The following is a 22,129-nucleotide window of genomic DNA, read 5'->3' as shown; positions in this document are numbered from 1 at the left end:
GACATTACACAAACAGCAATTGGATTCTAGCCACTGAATGTTTAAAAACCCTATATATATATCAGAGATAAAGTTCACACAGCCACACACTCTCCCAGACAAATTTGTATTTCATTGCTCCTTGGAGCAATGGATGTGAGACATTGCCAAGGAGCAATGGACACAGACAGACACAGACAGACACAGACACAGACACACACACACACAGACACACACACACACACACACACACACACACACACACACACACACACACACACACACACACACACACACACACACACACACACACTGCTCCAAGGAGCAATGAAGTACAGATTTGTCTGGGAGAGTGAGTGGCTGTGTGAACTTTTATCTCTGAGTGAGGACCTGCAACTCCTCAATCCTCGTCTGGCATTCTAACCACTACACCGTGTCATGCTGTCGGTTCAGCCCATCAGCACTTGCACGCACCATACTGTGAACTGAAATTTTGATTTTGACTTTTTTTACTACAGGAAATGCTCCTCTAGCCTATAAACAAAACAGCGCCCTGCAGACATGGGTGCTTCGTTTCCGTATCCAGAGGGTACAAATACAAACCCAGCACCCCAGGTGCCATGGTGGGCCGTTCCCTCCTCCCAGAACCAGCCCACTCCACTCAACAGGCTCCGAGTGGCACGCCCATCTGTCAGCATCATCATCACACTAATTGCAGAAGTCGTCTTGCCAGCACTTCCCAACTCTCATAACTGCTCAGCAGCTGAGCAGGGAGACACATCCTTACTGGAGTGGTTGGCTGTGGGGAGAGATGGGGAAATGCTGGCAAGACTACTTCCATGATTGGCATGACAGTGGTGCTAGTGGACATGCATGCTGCACAGAGCCCAGTGAGTGAACCGAGCTAGTTCGGGGGGGGCGGGCGGGGGGAAATGGACTGCCATGGCACCTGTAGTGTTGTGCTTGCAAGGCTAAGACTCTCAGATCATTTGATCTGGCTCATGATTTAAAGAGGTCCTTGTATTATCAAAAAGCAGTCGGGCATTGATGTGGAACTACAGGAGTTTTTGCGCTTGGTTCTCCTGAATAGCTTTGAGGTGGTGGCTGTGGAAAGAATGAAAACATAGATGTACCAATGTATGCACTGAAGCAATCTCACAGCTCCTTGACTTACTGCTATACTACATATTAGAGGAGATTCATCATCATTACTATTCTGCCTTTTTAAGAGACTGTTCATACTCATTTTAATTAGGCACACACGTAAAATAAGGATGCTAAAGCAGAAGAAATTAAACAGGTGCTCTATATACAATGTATTAAAGTTTGCAAAGTCAATGTATGTACATGTTTGCAATTTTAATTACAGTCTTCTGTTTTTGGATTTCTTCCCTATGTAAATCTGCAAATTATAGCCAAAGAGCCTGCTGTGCAATTGTGCTGATAATGATGTAACTTGTAACTGCAGTTTACCACTAATTAATGAGTCTCCACTTGGATTCTTCATTGCGTGTCAGTTGGGTGGCTTGGCACATAATCTGGGTACTTGTTAATTAGTAGTAATTTGCACTTGTGAATTGTGCCACTGCCCTTCTGCCAGCATCACTGTACAATTGAATTTTGACCTATATTTCTATAAAATGTTATCTTAGAGTATTTTTAAAGTTGGGTTGTTGTTGTTTTCATTTCCATCCAAATATTTTCCATGTAGTCCTCGCAGTGTTTTTGGATTCAGGAGATACTTTTCATATAAATCATTTCAGAGTTATTGAACGTTGCTTAGTTATTGAACGATGTTTGTCTACTTTCCCAAATTAGGTAATGTAATATAACTATCTAGTTTTTTGTTTGTTTGTTTGTTTTGTAGGGAAATGTCAAGGGTTTTACTATGGTTTCAATTCTTTGGGTCTTTTAGAATAATCTAAAACGCTGGCTGGATAGCTCAGTGGTTTAAGTATCTGGCTGTGGAGCCAGAGGTTGGGTCCCCCACTGGGCCTCCTGGGAGGAGAGCCAGCCTGTGTGGCCTTGGGCAAACTGCACAGCGCCAGGACCACCCCCAGAAGAAGGGAAGGGTAGACCACTTCTGTGTATTCTTTACTTGGAAAGCCCTGAAAAGGGTTGTCATAAGTCAAAATTGATTTGACGGCGCACACACACACAAAATGCTTCTTAAACAAAAAAAATTAAAATATGTATAATATTTTGTTTGGAACTTCTGATAATAAATGAATTTGAAAGTGCACATTTTTGTGGAGAATCAGAATTCCTGGGATTGTCTAATAAAAATATTAAAAATAAATGTACAGCAGTCCAACAGCAACATGTATTCCATCCAGTCCTTCTTAATGTTTTCTAGGATTCCAGCATGAAATTGAAGGCTGCCCATTCTAGGGTTAACAAATAAGCATTTTATTATTATATCTCACTCCATGCACCGCTTTTATTCCCATTGCTTCTTCCACAACGCAGCAATTGTATTTAGTTTCAATACAACTTAATTATTGTAACGTCTTGCACATGAATACTTGTGTAACTTTATGTATCTGAATGTATCTGTATCCGAATGGGTCTGTATTAGAAACTGCTTGTACTATAGACTGACCCTGACTTAGATCTCTTCTGACTCTTGCCACAATCACACCAGGGTGCTAACTTTACGAACACACCCTTGCATATCAAAACACATAGTGCCTCAATGGCCTTCTTTACAAACACACCCTTGCATATCAAAACACATAGTGCCTCAATGGCCTTCCATCTGCTAGCTGAGAGATATCGCCCCAAGGAACAGAACACAATACTTTCACTTCCCAAAACAACAGGCCTGCTCAGAGGGCAATTAAGGAGATAATTGGCACCCTTGGTATGCGTAGGGAGGAAGCTAAGGCACTTCCATCTTGACACCAAGGGAAAAGCTGTTACTTGAAGGCCACCATATACAATGCAACAATAAACAAAACGACAGAGATAAAACGAATATCTGGGTACTGTCAAATCAGACACATAGTCGCCATCTGAGTAATTCATAACCTTAAGGCCAAGGGGGCATGCGTATCATATGCACATTCAGGTGTAGCCAATAAGTCAGACCCACAGAACATTTAGGGCCAATGGGCATAGAGATCCAAAGTTTCGGGTTCAGGACACCAATCAGAATCTAACTGTTTATGGCCCTTTGTGTGTATCCCTATAAAACATCCATGCACCCGTGTTTTGGGGCTCTTCTCTGCTTTTAAGAGATTGGGCCCTAGCTGTGTAATTTAATAAATAATTGGCATTCTATACAGCTGGTTGTCTCGTGTCTTAGTCTGCTGCCTCTGCCGGAGAATCAACCCGATTTTCAGGGTTAACAAAATCCTTCCCTGTTTGTATTTTTTTTATCAGTACAAGTTTTGCTGTGTTCTAATCCTCACTTTAGTAGCTGAGACTTCCACTGATCACCTGAACAGGAGAGGATGGGGATTAAAATCAGGAAACATGAAAAGAAATAGTAAATTGAGTGGCTGTTGGGGGGAATGGGTTGTACCCAATTGTGCCCTTCTAGTTGTGGATCATGTCTTCCATTCACAGGAGGACTATTTTATGCTGTTACGGTGTGGCAGAAGAAGGCCCATAGCATGTGCTTTGCAAAGAGAAGGTGCCAGACTTGACACAGCTAGGGCTAGGGCTCGGAAAAGGAATGCCTGAAACCCTGGAATGCTGCTGACAATCAGTATCAACAGTATTGAATTGAATGGAAGAAAGACTTGACAACTTTCTATATTATGTTTCTCCTTTGAAAGTAACATTCAAGGTATACATAGTCACTGCAGCCAGAATTCTCTATGCCAAAAATTGGAAAAGTCTGATGGTACTGAAACAAGAAGACTTTATAGAGAAGATACGGGAAACAGCAGAAATGGACATTTTATCAGAAGTGATGAAGGACTGTCCTTTACAAAAGGCAACAGAATGATCGGACTTATTCTACAAATGGACTGAATCAGCAGGCAGCGTATGAAGAGCATATATTGAAACGAGAACTTAAACCTGGAAGGCAGAAAATAGTAAAAAGAATCATTTGAAATTTTGATATGGCAATAGGTATAGAATGGACATTAGTATGTTATTGTTTCTCCTCTTCCCTATTAACCTCAATTCCCCTTTTCCTTTTTTGTCATCCCCTTGTTAAAAATAAAAATAAAAAAAGTAAAATTCAACATGACATTTCAATGACAGAAGAGCATAAGCAGTCAGCTGTGCAAGCAGAAGCATGAGAGTTGACATAGAACCTACTATGCACACTATTGTGAGCATGTCTCAGCAACTGAGGGCATCATCAGATGGTCATTTATTTCACATTCTGGACCGCTTTTGGCACAGTCAGGTTCATCCTAGTTTCTAATGACTCCACAGTACTCTGGTAATCTTGAACAATCCCAATCCCATACTTTCTTGGATCTGTGGCTGTGGCTACTGTTTTCTTAGTTTTAGGTTGGATTCCTGCATTTGTCAAATCAAACCAAAGTAAATTCCCCAACAATGCCACTTATAATTTCTTTTAATCTAGCCCTTCCTTGCTTCCCTTTAATTCCCTGCAGAATTTTTGGAATCTAGTGCTGTGTCACTTGGATGACAAGGCAATTCAGTGACATGTCATTTGCCAAACTCTTTTTTAAAAAGTCCAGGTTTCACTCACTCCCCTTGGAGGGAGAGACAGGAGCGGGCATGAAAGTGGTGTGGTTTCCCATCCCTAAACTACCAGACCATCAATCTAAATCTCAGGCCACACCTTCAAGCAACCCTGTTAAAACTGATCCAGCTCAAGATAACTTCATTGTCTAGTCTCACTCTGGGTTTAGAATATTGCTTTTAGCTATTGATTCTTTGTACTTAACCCCATAGCACCAGTATTCTACTGAAGACATCAGCAATAACTCAGTCTGCTTCCAGAGGTGGCATGCTAGTGAATATTTTCGGATGATGCTTTCTTACATGGTGTTTGTGAGGATAAAAGTGAGGGAGAGAAGAGAACTCTGTAGAATTCTTTGAGCTCTGTGGAGGAAGGATAAGATAAAACTGGTACAAAATTGTTTCTAAAAATCATGAAGTGTAGTATTTCCTCACTTCTCATGAGCACCGAATCCCATGGAGCTTTTTATATGAGCTTCAGAAATTGAACTGGGTATTTATCATGCTAACAATATTTTAGAAAATCACATCGCCACTTCATTTCCTTACGATGGACCTTGGACATTACAATGGACAATGTGGGATAGAGTAGAAAACATGTCTTTAAATTTCTTATTTAGATGTTTTAATTACCTCCACATTCAACAAGTAAAGATCTGAGTTGGCCTAGGTGAGGTCTGACTGGATTTTTAAAAAAAGAAAATAAAAGCCTGGTTTTGAAGATTATTTGAAGATTATTTTTTAGCCATTGCTTAATAGTTCATACCATCATTGGAGTAAGAAAAGAGGGGAGGGGAGGAACTCATCTCTGAGGCACCGTACCATCTCCTCTTGGAACGGTTCTGTCCTGTTTATCTTCTCCTGTGTCACTCAGGAATTCAGCCTTCAGTTGTAAAATTCCAGACTTGAATGATCTGCAGCCAGCACTGATAGGAGGGCAAAAGATGTGTGTCGGCACATGTGTATTGCTGTAGCTTTCAAGATCTTTTTAAAATACAGGGAAAGACATAGTACAGCACACATGTAACAATGGAGCGTGTGTAAGCCCACTAGAGTACATAGCCAACTAGGGTGGTGTTGGGCCATAGGTACACTAGCTAAGAAACACAACCACATTATTTAATGATTTAACAAAATAAGCACAGAGAAATAGTTGAATTGGCCCAGTAATGGGAGTCAAAACAGTTCAGTGAAATGTGCTATCCCAGCTTTGTTTATTATCATTTTTTTTAAAAAAAATCTCAGTATGTTTACTTGGAAGCATACCCCAATGAACTGACTAAAGCTTACTTGTGATTAGACACACACAGGGTTAACACTATTACTTCTGAGGAAGAAAGGGGGCAAGTTTGGAAGAGGTGGATCAAGGGGAACATTGCATTTATCGATCCCAACATCCACATGTAACCTCCCCATCGTTTCCTTGGTGAGTGGTGAGAAAGTACACCAACCTGTACAGCAAGAATGAAACAAACATGTTTCCTGCCACCTTTAATGGATGGGTTGTAATCCATAAAAGCTCACAATGAAATAAATCTGTAAAACTTTAAGGTGACACAGGACTCCATCTGTTGATGTTGTTTTGTTCTACCTACTGCCACAGATTCTGACCGCTGCCTTTTTGAAAACTGCTGTGTTAGCCTTGGAATGGCATATTTATTTTCCTTCCCTGTGGGATGAATGGAGAAGTTCTTACAAGATGAACATTAAAAAGCACTACTACAAAATATGGGGAGGAGAAAAGGAAACAGTCAAACGTCACTGGCTCAAAGGGTGATTTTGTGGCCCATCAAAAATATTTTGCTGCTTGAGGCAAAAATGGTGTTCCCTCTTCATTCCACACACAGAAGCTGACTGGATGGGCAGCTGAATATTCTTTCAACAGTCACAATGGGGTAGTATCTTCTAGTACAGTGGTCTCCAACCTTGGGCCTCCAGATCTTCTTGGACTACAACTCCCAGAAGCCTTCACCACCACCTCTGCTGGCCAGGATTTCTGGGAGTTGAAGTCCAAGAACATCTGGAGGCCCAAGGTTGGGGACCACTGTTCTAGTAAACCTAGAGGAAGCCAAATTAGCTTAGGAGGGCTGCAAGGCAGGGCACGTGGCATACAGCTTTCTCATCTCAACACCTGTCAGCCACTTCTCGACAGCTGCTGTCTGAGGTGACCATCTCAAAATGATGTAAACAAGGATATTGGACAGTCTTTGGGTTTGAGTCCCAAGTTTGAGTCTTTGGCACCAAGTTCCAAGCCCCAAATCTAAGTCCCTATTTAAATCAAGTGGTTTTCTCCAGAAAAAAAAAGGAGAGGGTGGCAGGTTCCAAGTCTTGAGTCATTGAAACAAAATCCGAGTCGTGTTCAAGTCAAGTTGCTCACGTGACTGTAGTCCAACTTCACAGCGAGTCCCGCAACTTGAGTCTCCAACCCTGGATGTAAACATACCAGGTGATCCTAGCAAGCTACATGCTCCCAGCTTCAATTCCCCTTTTGTAATAGTGAGATAATAAAACTAGTCTGTCCATAAAAACTGCTGAGATTGTATGCATAAAATGTGTCCGCTGCTCAAGCAAAATGCTGTATAAATGCTACTGTAGCATTGTTCAGTGAATGATCCTTGGTTCCTTCAAGAAAGTTCTTCAGACAATGGGTGCCTTCCAGGACAACTTCCCTTAATAGGTTTATGGTTGTAGCCTAATGCGTTTTCATCCATGTGATTCAGGCCTAGTTTGAGATAGTGAAACCCCAGAGTTTTCCTCAGAAGAATAGCTCTTTTAACTTATGCCAATGGATGCACTCACTTTATTCATGTGATCTATTGCGAACAAGAGCTAGTGAGGTGTAGTAGACAGAGTGTCTGACTAGCACGAAGGACGCTTTGGCTAAAATTTCTGCTCAGCCATGGAAACTCACTGAGGTTGGGGTTTGTGACACTGGCAAAACCTCTCCTTAAATATCCCACATATCTTGAAAACTCTATTAATCCTCAAACGTGACTTAAGATCCTGTAGCACCTAGTATGCTCGTTTGTGAAGCCCTGCTTTGGAAAGGCAGGGTATACACTTACTTATTAGAGAGAAAAAATACCTAGACGATGAAATTTAGAAGTATCCAATAGAACTGACTTAACAACTGTTAATGTTTTCTGCTAGTCAGTGTTTTGTCTATACAGTGGACCCTCTACTTACAGAATTAATCCGTATTGGAATGGTGTCTGCAAGTCGAAAAGTCTGTAGGTCGAATCTCCATTGACCTACAATGCATTGAAAACCGATTAATCCCATAACCGGCGGTTTTTATTCTATTTTTGTTCCATTTTGGTTTTTTTCTGGCCTGTAAATCGATTCTCCGGCTGCAACTCGAATCTAAATTTTGCAGCCAGAGAAGTCTGTAACTAGAAAAGTCTGTAAGTCGAACCGTCTGTAAGTCGAGGGTCCACTGTATCTGTTTCTAGCTGATGTTATTGTACTTTATGGCTCTGTCCAATCATTTTAGTTTGTTCTCTGGGGCCTTGTTCTTCCCAAAAGAATACTGAGGGGGAAATCAGACTTCATGGCAAGTACCAAACATTCACAGGAACGGAACAGTTTAGACCAGTACCTGATTACGTCCTTGGCTATTTCAAAAGTACAAACTGATCTGTTTATAAGAAAAGGGGGGGGGGACAAAAGGGCTCCAGACTGCCCCATTAAGGCATCATTCCCTCTTAAATCTCTGGGGAGCCTGGTATGTGTCAAGACTCTCTTGACAAAGAGCAGCATGTAGAAAGATAAGGCCAGAGTACATTCGCAAGGGGAATGAGAAAGCATGGCCTTCATTTCTAGTGTTGTGCACAATACGTAATAACTGAGACACCCACTGTGTTCCCCTTAGGTAATGCTACCTGCTGTTTTTCATGTTGCTATTGACAGATTCATTTGTCTTTCCTTCTTTCATTCTAAGTTCACTTGCCTTTAAACTGAGAACCAAAAGGACACCAGGCATATGATCAATAATGAAGCCCTAGTGTGCACTCTTAGTCTCTCTCGCTCTCTTTCTCTCTATATATTTTTCTTCTCGAAGAAGCAGGTTTTTCTTTGAAGAAAAGCAGCTTCAAAAAGATAGCTGTTGGCAAGCAATTATGGGAGTTACAGCCCAAAAAACATATAGTAGGCCAGTTGCCCACTCCATAAACTTCATAAGGATTCTAAATTGTCTTTAAAACAAAGAGCTGCATTGTATACCAAGTATGCAGCACTTATGCATATGTATGACTGTAACGAGCTTTGCCGCTCACAAGGTACGACTGAACAAGTATTCAACAGAGGTACTCCCTGTGCTCCACAGTGCTGTCTTACAACTTTCCTACTAAATTGTATTTTACTGCATTTATCAATATGCAAAGGGACAGAAAGTTATTTTCTCTCTCCTCTTATCGTGTGGATACCCTTATTCCATGGTCAGACCTTCAGAAATGTGTGATGGCAGAGCTTGTAGGTCTCCAGATGTTATAGACCCCAGTTCTCAGCAGCCTCAGCTAGTCTAGCCAGTGGTGAGAGATGATGAGCAATTCACCAACATCTGGAAAGACATCCTTTTTGTTGCTTCTCCATCTCAACCATCTAAATATAAAATGCAAGCCTCTTCATGGTTGGCTTTTTTTGTTGTTGTTGTTGTTTTGAGGGAGGGGTAGAGTTGTAGCTCAATGGTAGAACATATGGGCTGCACATAAAAGGTCCCAGGTTCAAATCCTCCAAGCAGAAACTACAAAAGCCTCTGCCTGAAGTCCTGGAGAGCCACTGCCAGATACTGAGCAAGAGGGACCCAGGGTCTGTCCAAGAGTATAAGGCAGGAAATAAGCGGGGGTGTGTGTGTGAGAGAGGAATACATCATTAATTACTCTTCCATTCCAAAATACTCTCACCTTTTTCTTCATCATGGAATTCCAGATATCCAGACAATTGAACAAGAATCATACTGGCAGGACAAGGATAAAACATTCTTCCCCATTCTCCCACCAAATCACTTTTCGTTTTTTCTTTAAAACAGTGGGGCTTCATGGCACTTATACCCCTGGGATATGTGATTGGCCTCTTACTCACTTGCAGCAGAACTGAAACAGAAAGAATTATTTCTTTGGGGGAGGAATATAAGCCTTTGGCCAACTGCTCAGCAGACCAGGACTCCTCATGGATCTTTCACCTTGAAAGAAAGTCCTCTTCTCCCTTCCTCAATGGCAAAGGGCAATTCTGCCCCAATACACACACACACACACTCACAAAGAGAGAGAGAGAGAGAGAGAGAGAGACCTCCCTAGGCCAGCCCCCAGCTAATGCAGGGAGGAGCTGTCAAAAGCATCCATTTGTGGAGGCTGGGAAATAAATCTGCCCACCCACCACCAAGGGAGAGGGAAGGGCGGGTGCCGTATCATCATAAGAACCATTCTTCTTCTCTAGCAAGAGGCAGGCAAAGGTGGGGGTGAACTGGCTTTTTCGGGGGGAGAGGAGACCACTCAGATTCACCTAGAAGAGGGTGGTTTGAATGGTAGAGGCCAAGGAGGCAAGCTGAAGGCTTCCATGCTTTTGCTCTAAATCGCTTGAATGTTTAAAGGAAAGGCTGGAAAATAAATTCAGATGTCACAGGCACTACTAGAACGTCTCCCTATGAGATGCTTTGATGGGTAAGTACCACTTGATGCTAATGGAGATGAGAGGAATTAATCATTCTTTAACAAGGGCGATTTGAAGTCTCATTATTTCTGGATAAAATGGGATGCATTTTAGCACTGAGCAAGAAAGAAAATGATATATAGTTATTACTACCATGAATATAGTTAATTACCATTAATTATATATATAGCAACATTATATATATGTAAGGTCTGTAAAAGATTCAGCTACAAGTGAGTGGACTTGGCATTGCCAGTGTCTCATGTAGTCGTCTTCTTTTTATGTTAAGCATCTGTACTTTTATTGTTCTAAAACTGTGATGGGAAAACTTTGGTAAAATTAATTTTCTGGACAATGTCTCCAGTGGCTGTGCTAACTGGGAATTCTGGGAACTGTGGTCCAAAATTTAACCTTTCCAAGTTATTGTAAGGGGGAGGGGAAAAGCTACACGTGCCAAACATTTCTCTCTGCTTCTGCAGCTTCAAAGGTCCAAGACGCTCCCACCACCCAAGTAAGAAGACAACAACTTTAGTTAGACAACTGAATAAGAACTTAGGCAACTATGGCAACTAATATTTATGTTTCAGAACAAGGTCTATAAATTCAATTGTTAGTTCTAGCTATAGGACCAGTTGAATGAATGGGACATGTTAAGTCAACACGTATGTATGCTGTTTTGGTTCCATGGGTCTACAGCAGTTGGTATTAATAACTGCATTTAGGGCTGTAGCATTCATCAAACAGAAACATTTAGATAAACAGGAGCTCTCCTTGTGGGAAAGTGGGGGAAGTGACACTTATTAACCTATCAGGCTGCAGTGATCTTTTGTTGTAAGTTAGCTTTCCCAGCTTGACACCCTCCAGATATATTGGCCTGCAATACCCATACTTCCCACCCAGCATACTGTAGCAAATGGAACTCAAACCTATCTGGACTACTCAGCTATGCAGGTGAAATGTATCTGCAGGGCCTGAGGATGGATAATACTGGCATAGGCCAATGCCAGGACAAAGCACCAGCTTCACTGGCAGTTGCTTCCTGTGCCATCCAAATGCCATTCCTAGGTGCTACCTGGTAGTTGGGGTTCAGGTGCTCCTTTGAGGCCAATTACAGCCTTTGGTCTTGACATCTGTCCTGTTCCTTCAACCACCAATGCACCTTTTTCTTGAACTCCCAACACCTTTCTGAGGCAGGACTTATTGGCTGAAATCTTGTTGCTTAGCATAATAGGGTGCACTGGAATAGTTCCATTAAATGTGTGGGGATTTGGTGAGTCAAGTGTACATTCCATTGACTTAAATAAGTCCATGCCAGTTGTGACTTACTATACCAAAAGGATATCAGCCATTTTTTCCAAAGCTCCTCTTTCTGGATTTTAATTCCTCAAATCCTCTCATTAGTGTGGCTAGGCAGATGAGGGTGCTGTGGAGTTGTGAATCAAACATAGCTAGTTTTTGGAACTCTTATTATGTCACGTTAGGACCGACATCACAGTCTCAGAGGCAAGCCATATGGAGTTTAGTGGGATTTCCTTACCTCTCTATGACCAAGTATGGGGTTGCAGTATGAACAAGTGCTTTGTCTGTGGCTGACCAAGTGACCTCCAGCCGAATCTGGTTTTGAACCCAGCTGCCTGTCTGAGACTTTGCACACTATCCTTCTATGTTCAGGTGACATCTGAAGGATGACTATTTTTGTGAGAATGACTGCTTGGCTGGCAGCACTCCAATTGCTTTCTGTCCTTTGCTTTCTCTCTGGAATAGGGTTCCTCTTTAGGTGGAAGGTGCCCAGAAGGACCACCATGTTCTGCCTCTTTGCTTGCATATTTCTCCATGTGAGGGAAATGCCAGCCAAGCCAACAGAGACGAATCCTGCCATACAGGGAGATGTGAGGCCACTTTTCCAGCTGGTGAAGCAGAATGTTTGGGAGGAGAATGTCAATCTGACCAGCCTTTCTTGTGATGAGATAAATAACCAGACATGGACTGCCTTGCGCCTGAAAAGCCAAGAACTGACTTATTTCCCAGCCTGTTTGCCAGGCCACCTGGAGCGTTTGGATCTAAGTGCTAACCTCCTGCCTGAATTCGACAGTCGGCACATGGCCCACCTGCCCAAGTTGCAAGTCCTCTCCCTGAAACAGAATGTCATTCGACAAGTAACTTGGGATGCTGGAAGTGCCAACAGCCTCCGATTCTTGGATCTCAGCTTCAATTTGCTATCCTTTGTGCCTGCATGCAGTGCCTCCATTTTGGGAGATCTTAAGTGGCTTTCTCTGGCTGGGAACCCTATCACAGAAATCCAGCCCCTGGCTTTCTCCTGCTATCCTCAACTACATTTCCTCAATCTGTCATCCACTTGGCTGGGAAAGGATGGCAAAGACAGGATCAGGCCATCAGCCTTTGCCATAAACTCGGTGCATGTTGGAGACTCCACTGAAGAATCTGGAAGTGTTATCAGTGTGCTCGATCTGAGTGCAACCTTTCTGGAGAGCAGTAAGTTCTAAAAGTAGAATGGAAGCCATCATCCCATTAAACTGAGACCAAAGTTTGGGAAAGTCAGTATTGAATTACAATTCCTATAGGAGCTATAGCCTCAAAAAAAGTAACTTTCCCAAGCTCTGATTGTGGTTAGAGAAAGGAAGAGGCCAATACCTACTAAAATTTCTATTGTCTGGCCAACAGAACACTTGATGTATCCGAATTGAAAGCATTGTTCAGTTTTAGAAATCTAAATATAATGGAAACATTAAAAATTGAATAGCTTGGGTAAAATTTTACTAGGGGATATTTTTCAGATCTTTATTTAGAGGAAGTGTGTGTGTGTAATTCCTACAATAGAATCTGAATGCCATTTAAAGAAGCATAAATAAAGTTTTATTAAATTCAAATATAAATTCAATATTTAAGTTAATTACATTTCTTAAGGCATGGATTTGTGCTATATTTTTACGCTATGTATTATAAAGTCTGATTTGAATACACTGAATGGACAATTTAAAAGGATTATAGCACTAGCAGTACATCCTTTATCTAAAAATATATGTTGGGAACCACGTAAACAGTGCTTGCACTGTGGGGCAGTATACAAGTTGGAATGAATGAATGAATGAATGAATGAATGAATGAATGAATGAATGAATGAATGAATGAATGAATGAATGAATAGTAAGTGCAAATTATTTCAATGGAGCTCAAACTCCACAGGAATGATATAAGTTTACTGCTCCAAATGTTTAACTGTTAAAAATTTACCAGCGATGTGGTGATGAGTCAAAGCCTTTGTAAACATTCCAGATCATAAAGATTTAGAATCCCTACTCAGAATTGAATTGACTTCACTAGGCATGACTGCAGTTTTAAGGGACTCATCATTACAGGTACTAGTGACTGTGGTGCCAAACCAGGAGTAAGCAATTTTGTCCTTGGCCTACAGTTTCCATCACCCCTGTTCAGTATAGCTGTTGGCAAGCAATTATGGGAGTTACAGCCCAAAAAACATATAGTAGGCCAGTTGCCCACTCCATAAACTTCATAAGGATTCTAAATTGTCTTTAAAACAAAGAGCTGCATTGTATACCAAGTACGCAGGACTTATGCATATGTATGACTGTAATGAGCTTTGCCACACACAAGGTACAACTGAACAGTTTTTCAACAGAGGTACAGTGGACCCTTGATTTACAGACGGCTCGACTTACAGACTTTTCGAGTTACAGACTTCTCTGGCCGCAAAATTTTGGTTTGACTTGCAGTCAGAGAATCGACCTACAGACCAGAAAAAAACCAAAATGGAACAGACTTTTCAACCTGCAGCCCCCGTTCCAATACGGATTAATTCCGTAAGTAGAGAGTCCACTGTACTCCCTGTGCTCTACAGCTTTCCTACTAAATTGTATTTTACTGCATTTATCAATATGCAAAGGGACAGAATGTTATTTTCTCTCTCCTCTTATCGTGTGGATACCCTTATTCCATGGTCAGACCTTCAGAAATGTGTGATGGCAGAGCTTGTAGTTCTCCAGATGTTATAGACCCCAGTTCTCAGCAGCCTCAGCTAGTCTAGCCAGTGGTGAGAGATGATGAGCAATTCACCAACATCTGGAAAGACGTTCCACATCCTTGGTATATGGTATAGTTTAGATCCTTTTGATTTATAATGTTTTGGCGATGTTTTAGTTTATCAGTTTCAGTCCACCATGAAGCAGAGAATGGGCCTTAACATTCACATCAATGGCCTATGTGCCACAGTGACCTGGGGGAGTCCAGAGGCTAAACTTGGATACTGAGTGGTTGCCCCACATAAATATCATTTGGAAGCAGAACAAAGGTAACCATTTGTTTCAGGAGGGAAACTTCAGGTCAATCCTACGTAGGTTCAGACTTTTCCCTCCTTATCGGGAGAAAGGTGTCCTATAAATAAAACAAATAAAAATTAATAAATACTCCTTCCTGTTTTCTATTTACTGAGAGTTTTTGAGGTAGGAGATGAATGCTAGGATTAAAACATTTTGCTGCCTGAGACAGAGCAGCAAATGACATGGATTTTACTGACGCAAGTCAGCGTGCAGAGTGCCCAAGCCCAGCCAGCTTATTTTGGCACATGAGGCACAAAAAACGATGGAAGCATCTCTCCCTCTCCTTACGTAAGTGAGCAAATTGTTATTGTAACGGTAACAAACGGTCATTTCCTCTTCTCTTATGACACCCACATCTTTTGCCTGAGGCATCCACCTCACTCTGCTTAATGGCAGGGCTGGTCCTCTAGAGTCTAGAGAAGTACTCAAAATGTTATCTGCCCTTTTACATTTCTATTTCAGTATTGTTTTACTTAATTATTTTGCATTTTTAGGCCAGAAAAATAAAACAAATACAGGATGTTACTGTTCATGTACATCATCTGGAGTGGACTTTAAATATTCCTATTCCTTGGGAAGGATTAAAAAGAAGCTCCTCACAGAAAACATTGTCTTAATGTCATATAACTTAAACCAGGTTTGAAAACTAAGCACATTGAGTAAGGCAACAGCCTGAGGTTCTTCCAAAGAACATTAGAGCACCTGAAGTCACAGATGTTCAGATTCAGAATCAGCCACAGAAGACACTCCCAGTAGTAAACTACCTTGTAATATATAGCTCTCTCCTTCCTCAAAAATGACTCACCAGTAGTCAGACAATGAGAAGCCTATGGGTACAGCAAATCTGTGGGCTTTTTGCTCCCAAACAAACTTCTGGACTGAGAGAGTCTAACTTTGCTCACTGTGTAGCAAAATGGGCAGGATTTGAAGGAGCCGTGAATTTTCACAGAGGATGTGGATCTTCTGAGTAATCCTAAGTAAGGTAGCCCTCACCAAGAGACATGGCCCTAGAAATATGGAGAGGGAGTTAATGGATTCCAGTGGCAGATGACGGGAGGGCCATAGTAACAATCCTCTTCCTATCTTGGCTGTACTCTCCAATGTTTCCCTGTCTTGGAGGACAGGGCTCTGTGGGCTATGCTACATGACCTCTCTAGCATGTCCTAACATCATCTGCTGCCTTTAAGTGTCATGGTGGACCTTGTCCCATTCCCAGTGTTGAAGGCATTTCCATGTACCTAGTTACTCAGCTTCTGTTTGTGGAAGGGAAGGAGTGTTGTCTCAGGCTGTAAAAAGTTTGTGAAAAATCTGGACAGACCCATCTTTAAATAGACGCTCCTCTCTTTGATACACTTGCCTGTTAATCTGTCCTTCTCCTCCCCAGTTCATCAGGACTGGTTAAAGCATCTGCCCAGACTCACGTCTCTCCATCTAACAAAAATGACCAGACTACGAATCCTCGAACCCTCAGCCTTCCTGTATGTGCCCATGCTGAAAGAACTGGATTGTCGAGATTCCCAGGGACTAAGTCTGGTGGAAACTGAATCATTCAACCACACACCTCACCTGGCCATTCTCCAGTTCCAAAAGTAAGAGTCCCTGTGTTGTCTTGCTAGAAGGACTCCAGCTAAATCAAAAGGATCTACAGAGATCATCCCTTTCACAATTCCTTGGTAATCCTCAGTGAGTATTGTGAGGATTTTGAGTCCACTGTAGGGCTATGATTTGGTACCATGGTATCTTAGTACATGTTGTCCAACAACAAAGGTGTTAGTCTTTAAGGTGCTGGCAGACTCTTTGTGGATTTTGCTGCAACACACTAGCATGGCCACCAGTATTCGACAGAAACTGAGGCCAGGAATTGATTCTCAAAGGATGGAAGGGATCCCTTGAACGAGGTTAGATGAGGTGGGTGAAGCACAAGCGATGAAAGGACTGTGTTATCTGTGATCTCCTGAAGGAACATCTCCTCCTTCCACTGTTACCACTGGCAGTAATCCCAGAGGAATGAATGGGGAAGCAGGGCCATTCCAGCAACTCTGCTGAAAGACAGCGGCTTTTTTCTTCATTCCTCCCCATTCCTTTTTCTATTTATACCACATCTTTTTTTCTAGATTAAGCTAGATGTTAAGGGGAATGTGTGTTCCCTATTGTTAAACTTTTTTCCCTTCCACAATAGGATGCCCTCAAAGATCTTTGCCTCAGTTATCAGAGATGCACATTAAACCCATATTTACCTTGCGGTAACCAATTGCAAAACAAAAATATATGTGAAGAATATCATATGCTATGAAAAACAGATGCTTTTTCAACATATGGAGGAGCCGCTCTGCCGCCCCCCCAAAAAAGCCACTTCAGCTACAGAGCAAGCTAAATAGATACATAGTAGATGATTGAAGACAAAGGAGTATTAGTACCTCTTTGTCAAAATACTGTAATTTAATACTTACCTAGCACCAGACAAAGTAGATTTTCTACTTTCTAGCTGTAACAAATTCCTGAGCAGCTTGCAACACACTGATTCAAACTGGTTTTTATTCAGTCTTTAAATTTTATTTTGGAAATTTTATTTTTAGCTGCCTTAAGCAAGCTGGAGATAAACTCAGCTTAGTAACTGAATGTATTCAACTCTCTCTGGAGAAGACAAAATACTGTACGTCATATTATAGAAAAATCTATTATCCACACATTCGTTGACATTTTATATTTTTCTCATTCTAGCTGTAACCTGAGTTCTTTCAGTCAGTGGAATCTCAGCTCATCAAACAGCCTTGCTATCAACCTCTACGGAAACCCTTTGATCTGCCACTGTGGGATGTCCTGGCTGCTCTCCAAACCAGATAAAATAGTTCTACAGAGGTAGGAAGAATTTCAAGGATGAAATTAATTCCAGGTTTCTCAGTACCAATCTGAGAATCTTTGTTCCGTCCAGACAGCTGCCTATATAAAAAGCTAGCGGGCTGGTCAATATGTGGACAGAGAACGCATTAATCCTGCCTGTATAACAATAATACAGTGGTGCCTCGCTTAGACAGTTACACCACATGACAGTTTTTTCACTAGACATTGACTTTTTGCAATCACTATAGTGATTCGCAAAACAGTGATTCCTCTGGGGGAATTTTGCTGGACAATGTTTGGTCCCTACTTCGCAAACCGATTTTTGCTAGACGATGATTTTGACAGCTCCCTTGGCGCTCGCAAAACAGGTGTTTTTGGGACTTAAGCATCGCAAGACAGCGACTTAAACAGCTGATCAGCGGTTCACAAAGGGGCTTTCCTATGGCCGATCTTCACTAGACAACGATGATTCTTCCCCATTGGAATGCATTAAACAGGTTTCAATGCATTCCAATGAGGAAATGCTTTTCGCTAGACAATGATCTCGCTAAACAGCGATTTCAGTGGAATGGATTATCATCGTCTAGTGAGGTACCACTGCAAAAGCAAAATATGTTGTGCTGGTACCTCAAAGATTGAGATTCATTCCAGTGTACGCTTTCATGGATTTCAGTGAACTTCCTCAGACACAACACTTGTGGAGAGGTGGAGCGTAATCCACAGAAGCTCACTCTGAAGTAAATCTGTTAAACTTTAAGGGGCCATGTTTATTTTGTCTTTATTACACATGCTGAAAGAGACTAGCATGCTAGCTCACTGAAAACTTTTCATGCTATCTGTTAAATTTTGTTTAATTTTCTTCTAATAGAATACAATAAATTTCTAATCTGAGCAGTAGCTCAGAGAAGAATTACAATAGGATGAGGTGGATCCAGGATCTGCTTCCAAAAAACAGAAGTTTCGTGCACAGAATACTTTTGATCTGCAGACAATTTCTACAGGCACAATGCTGGGGTGGGACGTGGTCTTTGCCTATTCCTCAATCCACCTGCAGCCCCTTATCCGCCACCTTCAGAAACTGCAGCTCCGGGGATTTTGAAAGGGGGACTCTAAAAGAGCATTGGAGGCACTGATGGGTTATGCAGAGGGATGGAGGAACTGGCAGAAACTCCATCACACATGCTGGAGTATTCTACACAGATGTCCATTGGGAGGATGCTCTTGTCTGTTGGAAAGAAATATGATGGGCACTAAAGATGAATGAAAGAGACTGACAAAAAGATGTCAGATCTTCTCAGTTATTTTACAGTTTTTGAGGGACTAACTCAAAAAACGTCTTCATGGTCAAGAAAATCAATTCCAAGATGAACGCTCACCTTTTCAGGTGTGGGCCGGCTTCCACCACATTTTTCACAACAATGGCTAACCTGACATACTGGTAGTGTGCACTCTGGTTGGGATATAGATGAAGAAACAACTGGGATCCTGTTTTCCCTGAAATATAATGGTTTAGTGGCCAATCAGGTACTGGTCTGAAACACTGATACTTGTAAACAGAATCCACCCATTCATTCCCTAGAACAAAGATGTGGCAACCACAGAGACCTTAAAATCTGAATCTGAAATACATTCATACTGGTTAGTTTTGGGTTGGTTTTTTTTTGTTGTTAAAAGTTTGTTTCATTTCAATTATTGTGCTTGATTCTTCTTTTTATTAATCAAAATTTTAAAAAGCTTCCCCAGTAATGTGTACATTTCAAATATGAACTGTAAGATTGTCAGTGGCAGTGGGTAGCAAGCCATAACTGCTCCAGTGCACTAAATTGAGTTTACATCACAATGATGTGAAGGGCCAAGCTGACGCCTGATACTAGGACTAGAATCCTAAAAGTAATTTCCTCAAACGATGGACACCCAGGGGAGCACTACTATGAAGTTCTCCTTATGCTACTCTGCTACTTCTGTTTAACACAGCTTTTGCCTTGGTATCTCCCACTTGTCTTAGGGCATCAGAAACTACATGCCAAATATCCATAGAAAGTCACATGGCATCTACTTCTGGATCCATGCTGCTGTCCAACTTGCATGACCAATGTGAAACACAGAGAACTGTTCATTTAACTCCGTTATTTACTCAAGGCAAACTGCTTGGTACTTTGTCCAGCATCGCTACCAACACACTTTCAGACTCCAGAGTATTCCCCTATGAATGGCAGAGCAGTCCTCTGCCCCCACAAAATACTCCTCTAACTTGGGGAGATGCGACTCCTTCGACATGGGGAGACACCACGCAGTGGGATTCAACCAAGGCAAACATTCTTGCATACAAAGAGGAAACCATGTACCGATCTACAGCCAATCCACCTGCATCAGTAGATGTTGCCACAACTGCCTCCACAATTCTGGATGAACTTTCTGCCAAACAAACCGTGGCAGACACAACTGGAATGGAACAAGATGCAACAGTGAATTCTCTTGCCCCCCTAGAAAGAATATGGTACCATTCTACACTACAGAGTCCTACACGTGAACCAACAGCCGCTGATGGATTCCAGGTTCCAGGCACTGCATTTGCCACCCACACTACAGCATACTCAAATCAGGCCATGCCACCATCTCGAGGCCCCACCAAGGCTGCCTTTATTCCGAATCTTGCAACCACTGATGATCTGAAGTATTATGCAGAGGACTATGACTACGAAAAGGACCCAAAGGAATCTGCAGCTGAGGCACTTGAGCCTTGTGACTATGACTCCTGCAGACATCTCCAGAAGCCTTGTGCCGATCTCCAAAAGTTGTCTCCTTGCTTGTGCCCTGGTTTATCAGATGAATTCACTATCCCAGAACCACCAAGGCTTCAGGAAGTATCAGAAATAAGGGACACCTCTGCGGAGATCCAGTGGTGTGCCCCAAATTCAGAAGTAAGCTCTTATCAACTTGCCTACCGACCCCGAGGCAGTAAGAGGAATTATACAATGTCTGGGGAGATTTACATGACAGCCAGGCGGTACACCTTGTATAACCTCCTGCCTGGCTCTACCTATGAGGTATGTGTCATTGCTTCAAACAAGGCAGGGCTAAGTCAGACTTCAGAGGAGAGCAAGCACAATGCTCCATGCAATGTTTTTGCAACCAAGTCCAGCTATCGATCTGTCTTTGCTGCCTTGTGTGCAACCAGTGGACTCTTCCTTGTTGCTACCATATTGTTGTCAGCCTGTCTGTGCAAAAAATGCAGAGCACCCCACATTGAGCATTATAATACACACCTTGTCTCATACAAAAACCCTGCTTTTGATTACTCCTTAAAGTAAGGTTAATGAGATTACCACAAACCTGTTATTGTTCCAAAAGCTTTCACCTTTTTAATTATTTTTCTGGAGGCTTTCCCCCCCCCAACAGCATAATGGGGAGGGGGAGATTTTCAAAGACTAGATTTCAGTGGGATGTTTCTGCTAATGCCAGCAGAAACGAATGTCTGTGAGTCTCCTTTCCTTTGGTAGCCCCTTCCCCACCCACTCTCAAAACTTGTCCTGAAAGGTTGGGTAACCCTCTGGAACATATTTCTAGGTAATATGAAAGGGGGGAAATTCTATTAGATGTCTGCTAGTGCAACATTTCATTGAAAGCTTTTTTGACAGTGCTGACTGGGCAAAATCTAGGAATCCCCACCTCACATTTCTTCCCAGTTCTGACTGGACATTTAAGACTTTGCTTTAGTACCCCTTTGTCCCTATCGGTTCCCCTTTCTGATCTTTGTGTTGTGTAACTGCATTCAATAAATGGTAAATATTTTTGTCCTTTTGAAACTTTAAATTTCCTGCTCAAACAGTTGCGAAGATCCTTTAATGTTATGACCATTTATTTTTGGCAAAATCCAATCCAATCTTGGGATCCAGCATTTCTTCCTTACTCTGTTGGAAGCCTTTAAGTGCCACCATCTACAGTACCTTGTTCCAGGCTGCCTTTCAACCCTCAGTCCAAGAGGAGAGGGGTAGGGGCAGGAAAGGGTATGAGGAAACTGTGCCTCCCTGCCTATGCTGCTAGAGGAAAGGCTGTGCTGATCAGAAGCATTCTGACAGAAAGCAGATTCCGGATCCAATCCAAAGTAGGGAAAAAGTAACATTTCACTGGATTAGGCTTTAGGGTAAGTGTATTGGGTCACTGAACATGATGCTGAGAAGGGTCACACCAGAATATAAGGGCAGTCTCTGCTTCTGCACATTGTATGGGAAACACCAAACTGTATAATTACATGCTTCACTGCATTTTTATTTGAATATTATCAAATCCTTACTTCTGATTCACTAGGATACTCCTGGTGCAACAAATCTCAACAATGGCCTGGATTAGTATCAGGTGATAAGCTCAAACAAGTTGTTGTAGATGAATCAGAATCATTTGTTGAGGCTTTAGCATAGAATACTGAATATGCTAATTTTCACTATACCTGGTTTGTGTTAACTGAAAAAAGAAATGTTTGCATAGCGCAGTTATTTCTATTTTTATTCCCTTTCTCCCCAGTCGCTTAATGTTGCATAAAAAATTTGACTGGTAAAGCCCTCGTGCAACATCTGGGTCATGGCTGTACAGTACAGATGATAATTAAGCAGCAATTGAGACAGTTCAGCTGGAAAGGG

General features: G+C 41.9%; 1 protein-coding gene across 1 annotated transcript; it reads left to right on the top strand.

The window, feature by feature from the left end:
* Positions 1-9,750: 9,750 nt before the first annotated feature.
* On the top strand, positions 9,751-21,305 carry LRRN4 (leucine rich repeat neuronal 4). Its single transcript, XM_020793642.3, has 5 exons — positions 9,751-10,307; positions 12,061-12,789; positions 16,036-16,240; positions 17,373-17,510; positions 19,498-21,305. Exons 1-5 carry the CDS (start codon positions 10,304-10,306, stop codon positions 20,801-20,803), a joined length of 2,382 nt encoding a protein of 793 aa, XP_020649301.3. The 5' UTR covers positions 9,751-10,303; the 3' UTR covers positions 20,804-21,305.
* The last annotated feature ends 824 nt before the right edge of the window (positions 21,306-22,129 follow it).

This window comes from Pogona vitticeps, chromosome 1, assembly GCF_051106095.1.
Source record: "Pogona vitticeps strain Pit_001003342236 chromosome 1, PviZW2.1, whole genome shotgun sequence".
NCBI lineage: Eukaryota > Metazoa > Chordata > Lepidosauria > Squamata > Agamidae > Pogona > Pogona vitticeps.
Note: the sequence above shows the minus strand (reverse complement) of the source record. Positions and strands in the feature narration are given on the sequence as shown.

Bases quoted from the DNA above. Each gene is read 5' to 3' on its own strand.
- LRRN4 (XM_020793642.3), top strand. The intron at 12,790-16,035 runs GTAAGTTCTAAA...TCTCCTCCCCAG, and splicing joins TGCAACCTTTCTGGAGAGCA to TTCATCAGGACTGGTTAAAG. The intron at 17,511-19,497 runs GTAGGAAGAATT...CACTTGTCTTAG, and splicing joins GATAAAATAGTTCTACAGAG to GGCATCAGAAACTACATGCC.